Source organism: Fragaria vesca, linkage group LG4 (assembly GCF_000184155.1).
Source record: "Fragaria vesca subsp. vesca linkage group LG4, FraVesHawaii_1.0, whole genome shotgun sequence".
Taxonomy (NCBI): Eukaryota; Viridiplantae; Streptophyta; class Magnoliopsida; order Rosales; family Rosaceae; genus Fragaria; species Fragaria vesca.
In genome coordinates, this window is record NC_020494.1 from 15373647 (window position 1) to 15384866 (window position 11220).

Here is an 11220-nt window from a genome sequence, read left to right on the forward strand (position 1 = left end):
ACTGGAAAAGAACGGACTCGCCGGGGATGGAAAGTGGTCGGGGAAGCTGCTGAAGTCCGCTGGGGTGGAGGCATGCCCTCGCACGGTGCCGTACGGTGGCGAACGGATGGAAATCCACACCGTAAAACGGTGCGGACGTCCGTAACAGAGAAACCCTGATATACAACCTTTCTCATGTGCGGATTATATATATATATATAAATACATACATACACAATTTTCTTCTAGTGCGAGACACCGCTTTGATTTTATAGGCTATTATATATTACATGGCTTAAAGATATAGCGTTTTGTATGAACTCAGAACGCACATGAGAGATTCAAGTAACAAATGGAAAACAAAAGCTAAGCCAAACCGTAACCCTAATGGGATTACACTGGTAGTTGAGAAATTGCTCTCCTTTTGCTAATCTGTTAAACACAAGATCAAACATTTTAACGACACAGTAATATCTGATAAACATGATATAACAAAAAACAAGTAACTGTGTTCGATCTTCACTTGAGGTCAGAAACAGTACATCCATATCAGGGTACTGTGCACCATCCAGCCCTTCATTTGTAACCCGCCATGGTGCAAAATTTGTCCTCAGAACAAATTATTACAGAACTCCAGTAATTGCATGGACAGTGACCTCTGCCTCCACAATGCAAGTGTCATTCATCAAAAAACCCTAGTCTTCCTGGGTGAACATCTCCAGTGCAATGAAACGAGAGTAACCCCAACTCTGCTCAGACTTCAAGGCACCGAACATCCTGTCAATAGTACCTACATGATGAAGACACAACATATGCTGTTAGCCCTTTAAATTTTTCTTGGTTCCTATATATATATAGCACACGAAACACTTGTACTAATTGTTTGAGTGTGTCAATAACAGTCCAGTCAATCTTTACCGCTATAATTATAGTGATGCCCGTCATGAATTTATCTAGGATGCGAAATTTATAATCTGCATATATAAGGGAGCGAGAAGGAAGGGTCTCAGGATTTGCTAATTAAGGTGAGACACAGAGAGAGATGACTATCCTTTCCATCACCAATTCCCTTCGGATAGAGAGCTATATTCCTGCAAAAGACATTTTAAGTCGAGGAAAATTAGGAACAATATTAAAGTATTGCATGCATTATAACTTCTGTACAATCTTCAAACACACTCGAATGCATTGGAAACGATTATTTAATATGGAATGAGTATACTGCAACTGCAAAATTAAATAGCATCTAGATTTCAAATCGCAATGTTTAATTGGATATACCACTTATAGCCTCCGGCACTGAAGGGTTCTGATGAGTAGAAAACAGCATCTAAATTTGAAAAGTTATCAAGCTTCCAAACGTGTTTGTGCATGGAGGCACATCTCATCTTTCTTAGACACACTCCTTTCCCTGTTCTCCTTTCTTTACAAACAAAGACCTCAGCTCCATACACACATGTATCATCAACAATATATCTATTGGAGGCATCAGAAAAATCTTTTATGTGGATAAGTTGATCAAAACCAGCTGCATCAAGCACAGCACCGTTGAAGCACTTTTGCTTTGTAAAAGCATCTATAAGAGTGTAAAATAAATAATTACAATAAATTGAGCAATAGCCCTTGCATTTATATATGTACATGAACAAGTTTACTGAATTGATACCTTCAAAAACCGAGTAGACTCTCTTATTCTGATCAAGCAAAAACAATCTGAAATCGACATATATATACCTCCCAACCAGTTGGAAGAGAATCTGTCGGCTATGACCAAGTAGAGAGAGATATGGTTTCCCACATTCCTCCTCTTATTTCCATTTGGGTACAACACCAGTTTCCTACGTGTGCAAAGCAAATTACATAATTCAAATTTTATCACTAGTTGATATGAAAAGAGATGAGATAGAGACAAAGAAGTAGAACTGAATTACCATTTGTATCCTCCAGCTTCAAACTGTGATGATCCATACCTATCCTTTGTAAAACGTTCACTTACCATCTTAAATGACTCTATTTTTACAGTGCAATGAGTTGGCGGTGAATCAGAAAATGATGACATAAACTGAGTGCAACCTTAGTAACTATATATCAATAATATGTTCAAGTTCAAAATTAACATAATAACATTTACAGAGCTAAGGCCAGACATGGAAAAGAAATTGATCTCCTTCGTTCAAATAAACAGCAACTATATATCCTTCTTTGCTTGAATTTAAGAGGGTAACAATTAGTAGATGCTATACACAAGATCAGCCAACCTTTATATATGATTTGGAAACGAGTGAAGACTTGGTATCTTTCTACACAGCGTACAAAGCATGTCTTTTGATCTTCTCCATTAAAATTGTGCAGAGAACAAGGTCGATGAATATAAAGAACCGTATTGGGGATAGAGATCAATAGCTATATGCATCTTTCCTCAATAAATCATGTTTGCACAGTGCCCTAAATCCTTGCTTTAATTTTTTTTTTTTTTTTAAAGAAATTATCCCCACCCTACCCTTTCTGCCTTTCATATGGATATGAGATGGTGGATTTCGAAATTGATCACTAGCTAGCTAGAGCCTAAAACTATTTCTAAATGTTCTGGTTTAGATTATAACCTCTTATTATTTCAAAATAAAACTAGGTAATCTACATTTTTAGGTAACACTATATATATATTACATTAATCAACTCTACACTGTAGGGTTTCATATGCATCCAAGTTCTGTACATACTCAGAAGACACCAGAGAGATGATAAGCCAAAACGGCCTGGTGGGATATGATCTTATGCGCTGCGAAATAATTGAGGAATTTGTTCCCCTTTGATAATCCACTACTAGCAAAATGAGCTCTTACACTGATTTTGCTTATTTCACATGGATATCAGTGTCAGAAAACCATTATTTACAGTACACTCACGAATTGTCTATCCGTGCTCTTAGAGAGGGGGCTAATGCTCGTTACACACAGATAAAAAAGTCCTGTGAATTGTAGATGTGGACCCCATTATCTTTTCATAGACATAATTTATTTATTAAATAGTGTTTAATGAGAACAACTATCTAATTCATACGGATATGTGTGATAATAGTAAATATCAACTGACACTGAACTGTGTGAAAGAGTAATATTACTAAAAAGAAAATGTTGGTGTCTAGACCTATGGCCTAACATGTCATCTATGTCATGGCTCTCATACACCATCACGAGTATCATCTTGTACACCATCCTAAGACGTGGTCAATCCATCTCATCAAACACCATCAACCAGCTGGTAATCAGATACCATGGTTAGCTGCTCATATGCCATATGGCTCCCTGACAACATCTTTTATTGCTAAAAATGAAATAAACAACATGAAAGAACTTAGACAAGCAAGGTGGATATTCACTGTATGTATATGAACACTTAAAATGATTAATAGACAATTAGTCTTGAATAACAATATATTACCTATATATAACTGGCTGGGATTTCTTCAAGTCCCTTTCTGTTAGTAGACTATCCTCAACAATCTGCACCTCTGATAGAATTTTTGAAGGCTTTTTTATGGCAAAGCACAGAGGTGGTCTGCAAGGAAACCCAAGTTAATCTCACAATATAAACATGCAAATTTTGGAAATTTTGACAATGATTACGTGCAATAACATCTAAAGCAATCCACCACAAACTGATGGAACCAAAGAACCACAACGCAAATTATTCAAAATCCAATAACAAGTTGAACATAAAGTATATGAAAAATGGATCAAAGAATAAACCTGAATCGATCTGCTATTTCTTAGATCTGAGATCGAATCTGGGTTCGAAGATATCAAACAGAGCAAGGAAATCATGAGATCTGCTATTTTTAACAATAAACTAGGCATGGATCAAAGTAACAAAGTGGAAGAAGATCTAGAGCAGCTTGCTCATCCAACAGAGGAAAGAATAGGAGAGAACCTATAAACTACAAAGGAGAGAAGTGAAGATGAATGATCTGATGGCTGATATAAGATTTAATGAAACCTATCACAGATTTCCATATAGAAGGAGCACAACTCTCACATATTTCCGTATGTAATACTTTTGCAGTTGTTACAGACGTGTGTGAATTGAAGTAAGTGGTCATTCAAATTTTCGGAGGGAATTTCAATATTTGGGTTTATTTATCAAACGGATTTCTGTGTTCGGTATTTTTCTCACGGACGTATGTGTCTTTTACTTCTCACGTTTATATGTGTATGTACAATTCTCACATATTTGTAGCTAAAAGATATTGTTACGGAAATCTATCACTATTTAATCCATATAATATAAAAGATAACGATTTTTAAATATATTAATATCTAATACGTACATAAATCTGTGCATATTGGGCATGCCACATATAACCGTGTGAATAGATAGTTTAGTTTCACATAGACATCTGTGTCTAATGATTTTTCACACGGATTGTAGTCACTTTTGTTGTTGCAGAAGTTCATGTGGTAAACTCATACTCAAACAATTAACTTTAAGGAGCCTAATAAACTTGCTATATTGAAAATAAGTAACTGTGTATGATCTTCACTGAGATCAGAAACATTACGGGCACTGTGCACGCAACCCTTTCATTCATAGCCTGGTATGGTGAAAATTAGTTCTCATGACAAGTTGTTACTACAGAACTCCAGTAATTGCACGAACAGTGACCTCTGCCTCCACTATGCAACTGTCTTTCAACAAAAAACCATTTTCTTTCTTCCTGAACATTTCCACCGTGATGAATTTATTATAACCCCAACTCTTATTCAAGGCACTGAAGATCCTACCATTAGTACCTACAAGTAGAATGAACATTCTGTTAACTAGCTAGACGAATGCTGCAGCCAAAATATAACAGAGTACACAAGATGCTAGTACCCCATAGGTTTTGTTTCTCCAGTTACTGTATAGATTTGTATACTACTTGCGTGACATCAAGTGGAGAGAACGTATACATAGAAATGCTAATAAAAGTTTGGCCAATATTTACCACTTAGTGAGTGATGCGTGGAATGAATTTGAATTTGATCTAGGATGCGCAATGTAAAATCTGCAAATATTCGAGATCCAGAAGGAAGGGTCTGAGGATTAGCCAATGTGAGAAACATAGAGAGATGACTACCCTTTCCATCAGCAATTCCCTTGGGATAGAGCTTTATCTTCCTGCAACAACCATGGCCAGTAGATGAAAAATAAGAACAATCTTAGATCGCATGCATCATAACGTCAACCTAAGATTCAAGCAGAATGGGTAACAATACTACTTCAACAAGTTCTACAAGTATTAACAAAGATACCATTCATAGCCTCCAGTATTAAAGGATTCTGAATAATAGTGTTCAGCATCTAATTTTTTGAAGTTGTCAAGCTTCCAGACATGTTTGTACACTGAAGCAGTTCTTATCTTTCTTAGACACTCTCCCTTCCCTGTTCTCCTTTCTTTACAAACGAAGACCTCAGCTCCATACACACATGTATCATCAACAAGATATCCATTGGAGGCATCAGTAAAGTCTTTAATGGGGATAAATCTATCAAAACCAACCGCATCAAGCACAGCACCGTTGAAGCACTTCCCCTTAGCAAAAGCATCTAACAAGGGCAAAAACATAAACAAACACCCAGAAATTGAGAAATCGGCTTAGCAAATATGTGTACATTAACAAGTCTACTGATGAAGTAGTTGATAATATCATATAATTACTACCTTCAAAAACCGAGTAGACTCTCTTATTCTGATCGAACAAAAACAATCTGAAATCAACATTTACCTCCCAACCAGTTGGAAGTGAATTTGTTTCAGCTATGACCAAGTAGAGAGAGATGTGGTCTCTCACATTCCTCTTCTTGTTTCCCTTTGGGTACAACACCAGTTTCCTGTGTGTGCAAAGCGATGTTTGACATTATTCAAAATGTATCATATGAAAAGAAATAAGATCATGTTGTGAATCTGTGTTTAGAGGAGGCTCCTAGCTTTTTGTAGGATGCATGTTCTCTGTGAGGACCATTGTAACGCAACTATGCTCGCTCGAGGTTCAAGTACTACATCCCTCTTGGTGCAGCCAAATTTATCAAATTAATAATATAAATTGATACGGCCATAGTGGCCGGATCAAACTTTTAAAAAAAATTAAAAAAAAAGAAAAAAAAAAGAATAAGAGCTAGAGAAAGAATAGTATCTACCATTTGTATCCTCCAGCTTCAAACTGTGATGATTCATATCCATCTTGTGTAAAAAGTTCGGTTACCATCGAAAATAACTCTGTTTTTACAGTATAGTGAGTCGGCGGTGAATCTGAAGTTGATTTCAATATTCCTGCAATCATCAAAACCTAGTATTAGGCACTGAATACGTTCAACTTCTGTTCTATGATTACATATGTCGACACAGTTCACTACCTATATAATTATATAAATTTAATTTCAATTAATAGCACGTATATATAACTGCAAGTTTCAAACCACAATCTTCTCAGAAAAAATAAATAAATAAACAGTTACCTTCGTTTTCAAAGTTACTGCTGCCCATAATTGATCTCTCAATTCAACTTAAATCCTTTTCTTTCTTTTTTTTTTTGCTGGAAGAGGAGAACAAGAGATGGCGTACGTAGCTTTCTGCGCACAGGCTACAAAGTATGACGTCTTCGCATATATTTTATCAAAATTGTGCAGAGAACAAGGTCAATCAAAATAAAGACCATAATATGATTGGGTATATGGAGGTCTTGAAACTTTGAATATGACCTCTCCTTCTTCAATTGTATCAACGTCAGCAACTAGACTCGATTAACCATCACCCATCACCGACACCCTTCCTTATACCCCAGAAATCCCCGACTATAAGACCTGGATCGCTCAGTTTGCCGGCGACCCGCGATCCGAATTGCACGACCCGGACGTGAACTGAATCGAATCCAGCGATCTGATAATTTCATGTAACTGAATCTCTCAAACTCGTATGCTACGGAGAACAAAATAATGGCTTTGGATTTATGATGATTTCAGATACGAAGACTATAGACACTTGAACTTCTAAGGAATATCTCCAGCTACCAACTTCTAAGGAATATCTCCAGACACTTGGATTTCTTATGTTCCTAGCTAATAAGAATTAATTTTTGATTCCTTCCTTCATTGGATAAAGCCGACAAGAAAAAGCCTACCTTTTTTTTTTTTGGCTTAATTTATCTACAAAATATTTATAAAAAAAAAAATTAATTTGATTTGGTAGTTCATTTTTTGTGGTCTTATAATTAAAAAAGTTCATCGTGTTACAGGAAAAATATAATCGGAATCAGAATCGGAATGGTCTATTCATTTCATTAGAGCATCTCCAACCGCTTTCTTAAAATTACTCTAAAATAAGGAAAGAAAAACTAAAATCTCTAAAAAAATTATGCTTAAAATCCAACAGCTTCTCTATTTTAGAGATTTCAGCATTTAATACAATAAAAAAATATATTATATCATTATTAATTATAACAAAAAAACATTATATATTTCATTGTAACAATAAAATACCCAATCAAATATTCTGTTGTTGTCTTGAATTCGTTGGAGCACGTGAAGAATTTAATTTTAGGAAATGAAGGCTTTGCTGCAAATTTGGGGAATGAAGGCTTCTCTTTCTTCTACATCCCCATTTTGAGGAATGGAATGGGGAAGCTGTTGGACCTAAAAACAGCTCTATATTCCCCAAAATTGAAAAGTTCAAGAAAATAAGGAAGCTGTTGGAGATGCTCTTAACAACCCTCTTTATATAGAGGTCGATTACAACAGTAATTACACGCACATAATGGTGATATTCAACATACATAATGACTAAGTAATAACTGATTGAGCGGTTACATCATTTGATCACTAATTTGACGAAGACACACGTACATAAGATATTTTTCCTTCAACACTCCCCCTTGTGTCAAGTCAAAGTTAAAAACGGTGCTTGGGGTGTTGTCTTATTAAAAACTTTGCCAAGTAACAAAACTCAGTGGGACAAAATAACTCTTGGTCGAAAGGAAAAAACACAACGCACCTATGTGTGTTAGACTCCTCCTGATACTTACATCAATCAAGGGAGTTAGGAACGTCTTTGCATTCCTAGGTTTCTCACATGTTTTTCAGATATAGCTTTAAGTTGTGATTTGAGAAACAAGTATGTCTTATTGTCCTCGGACCTTACTTGCTTTACTTGAATCTTGAGGAAAGAATAATGTTTCTCACAAGGTATCCTCGTGTTCCCAATGATGAACACATAATCAGTTTGGAATGACCTATAGAAACCTAACATTAGTAAAAACCAACCAAAGCATCGTTTGGGATATTGGTGTAGGGAATTGCAGTTTCATTTGCATTCCCTTTCGTCTTTTTGTAGGGATAGGATGAACCTAAGTCAATGATTCCTTTAGGTATCAAAATACTTTCTTTATACCTTCCAATGACACTGCGTTGGCGCTAAGCTATGTGTAGCTACAAGTTCTTTGAGAATGCATTGTCTAGTCGAGTTCATCGGGTTAAGTACAATATTACGCCTGTTGCACTTTAGAGAAGAGTTTTCATTTCTCTACCCACCCTTCTTCGTTATCTTCTTTTGGACGAAATGGATTTTCCTTTACATCCAAACATCAACCGATCATTGGGAGTGCTAACAGTATGCATTTTGTCCATGTAAATCGCTTGAGAATCTTTTCGACACATGCAGACAGGTGGATTAGTATTCCACAAACTCATTATTAACCGAGTTCCTTAAGATTATTCATCTCAATTGAGATTTCATAGAGCTCGCGGTTTCTCTTACTTCATCCAGAGTACCTACTATGTTCCTATCATCAACATAGATAGCTATAATTGCAAATCTGAAACTCTTTGCATGGGCATAGTTCATCATTTTGTATCCCTTCCCAACCAAGTAGTCACTTGTATAAAGTGAGCGTTTCAATTCTAATTGCACTCTGTGGTTTAGAGTTACTTAGGTTAGATAGTTTAAGGCCATTAGACACTTTTATGAATATATCCCAATCAAGATCCCCATGGAGATAAGTAGCAACCACATCGATGAGCTGCATTTCCATTATGGGAGATTATGTCTCCTCGTAGCCAATCTAAAGCGTTGCGAGAAACCTTGGCACCACAAGGCAAACCTTGTCCTTTAGGGCTTCATTCTTCTCATTACGCTTTTTGATAAAGACTTATTTATGTCCTTCACACTTTACACTTGGTAAGGTTAGCACTACCAAAACCAAATACTTGTCTCTTTGTTAGAGAATCTAGCTCCTCCTGGATTACACTTTTATTTAGGCTAATATGCTCTTTGTTGACATTCTTCAACTGAGCGTGGTTCGGTACCTTCGTGCTCTATAATTCCTTGAGCAACAGTGTGAATCATCAATGTGTATGTACTCTCGTAATCTATTGAGATTTTATCTCTGGAATCATTTTAAATATCAGAGCGTCCTCCAATATTGATTCATAGATATAGTTGTAATCAGAGACAATCTCATGAGAGAGATTCCTTACATTGATGTGGTTGTGCCTTACTCGCCCGATTCCTTTAGGCAAGTATTGATCGAACCAAGTGGCCTCCCCCTATTCCCTTAGGAAGCCACGGCCTTAACCACATCCACTAAGTGTGGTTGCATCGCCTCTATCTACGGCGACGTGCCCCTTATTGGGGTCGTTTAACCTTACAGGCATTTGCAGCTAACATGTGTGATCTCGTTACTTTAGCAATATCTATAAACGTATCAGGCATCGAAACTGTTACGTTCAAGGTATCAATTATGCGGGGATCATTATGAGACAGACTGGGGACAATCAGGACAATTCATTGTTGTTCTCTTAGAAAATCATTTTTCTTATCTCCCCCTAAGGACGGGAAGACTGGCTCATTAAAGTGACATTTCGCAAATCTATTGGAAACGAGATCGCCTGTCAAGTATTCCAAGTGGCGGATGATTGTTGGAGATCCATATCCAACATAAATACTTATTCGTTTGTGAGAACCCTATTTTAATACGATGTGGAGGCGCAATAGGCACATATGTTGTGTAACCAAGTCTGCATAAATCTCAGGTTCATGTTCAGTTACTAACTGGTACACATGAAATGGTTAGTTAGCAGTGGGTTTAAAAACGAGTAAGTAAGACTACGTGCAATATTGCATAACCCTAATCATATGTAGGTAGGTTGGTGCACATAACTAATACCTATATGTGGTGTCTTCTATGAGACCATTTTATGTATGCATATGGGGTACAAGATGCTCTACATTGATCCTGGTAGACATGCAATAACCATCAAGTCCTTTTGATGTAAACTCCTAGCTGTCAAGTTCTGTAGACTTTATGATCAGGGTGGTGAGCCCGTATAGTATGTGCTAAGAGTTTTTGAGGTGCAGCATATCTTATAGACAATTGTTCGACATGTGACCAGTTTGTCGAAACGTTCTCCATAACCATAAAATACGTTGTACAGTAGGTTTTCATATGACAATCATTGACACTAATATCTGTGAAACTTTAACAAGGTTCAATTAGCTTGTAGTGCATACTGAGCTTTTGTGACTTTAATTTGTGGGTAGTCTCATTATAAGCTAAGCACTCTATTTCTCCTCGATACATTTCTTAAAAGTATATGGGAGTGTATATAATTCAAAAAATGTACCTCATATTTATTTGAGTATTTCAATTTAAGTAGAATGATTAGGGATGGCAATGGGTAGGGTAGGGTACGGGGATCAAAATACCGTACCCATACCCTTTTACATTTCTCATCCCCATACCCATCCCCGTACCCGTAATTAGATAATGGGGATTCCCCATACCCGTACCTTTTAGAGATTACGTTTCCATACCCGTACCCGTACCTGTTAACAATTATGTATTAAATTAATTTTTTTTTAAAATACGAAATACAATTATATAAAAGTATGAAATTAAAATCAAATACCAAAATAAATAAGTTTCATGCTTCAATCCAATAAAAATAAATACAAGTCTTGGTTAAAACAGAACAATATCGGTAAATTTCATTAAGAGAATAAAAATATATAATAAAAAGGAAGGTCCATTAAATGTTTATTAAGAGAATCACAAATTTTTTTACATAAATATTTATTTATAAATTATATATAAATATATATAAAATAAATTATATAATTATATACAATAATATTTTCATCCTTTAATGGGTGCGGATAGGGACGAATATCAAAATACCATACCCGGCCCGTACCCGTTTAAGAATCCGAAT

The 11220-nt window shown here is 36.1% G+C and overlaps 2 protein-coding genes across 2 annotated transcripts in view; both read right to left on the reverse strand.

Annotated features, from left to right (window-relative positions):
• LOC101297724 overlaps window positions 1-1978 on the reverse strand; it is a 3279-nt gene extending 1301 nt beyond the window's left edge. The window contains exons 1-3 of the mRNA XM_004298217.1: window positions 1911-1978; window positions 1714-1817; window positions 1419-1555 (exon numbers count right to left, since the gene is read on the reverse strand). Of these exons, the coding sequence (XP_004298265.1) occupies window positions 1419-1555; window positions 1714-1817; window positions 1911-1978 (309 nt within the window). The remainder of the gene's footprint in view (window positions 1-1418; window positions 1556-1713; window positions 1818-1910) is intronic.
• Window positions 1979-4608: 2630 nt separating this feature from the next.
• On the reverse strand, window positions 4609-6502 carry LOC101298017. Its single transcript, XM_004298218.1, has 6 exons — window positions 6475-6502; window positions 6157-6289; window positions 5681-5850; window positions 5271-5565; window positions 4964-5136; window positions 4609-4769 (listed from the first exon to the last, which is right to left on the reverse strand). The coding sequence occupies exons 1-6, from the start codon at window positions 6500-6502 to the stop codon at window positions 4609-4611; spliced, it is 960 nt and encodes a 319-aa protein (XP_004298266.1).
• Between the last annotated feature and the right edge of the window lie 4718 nt (window positions 6503-11220).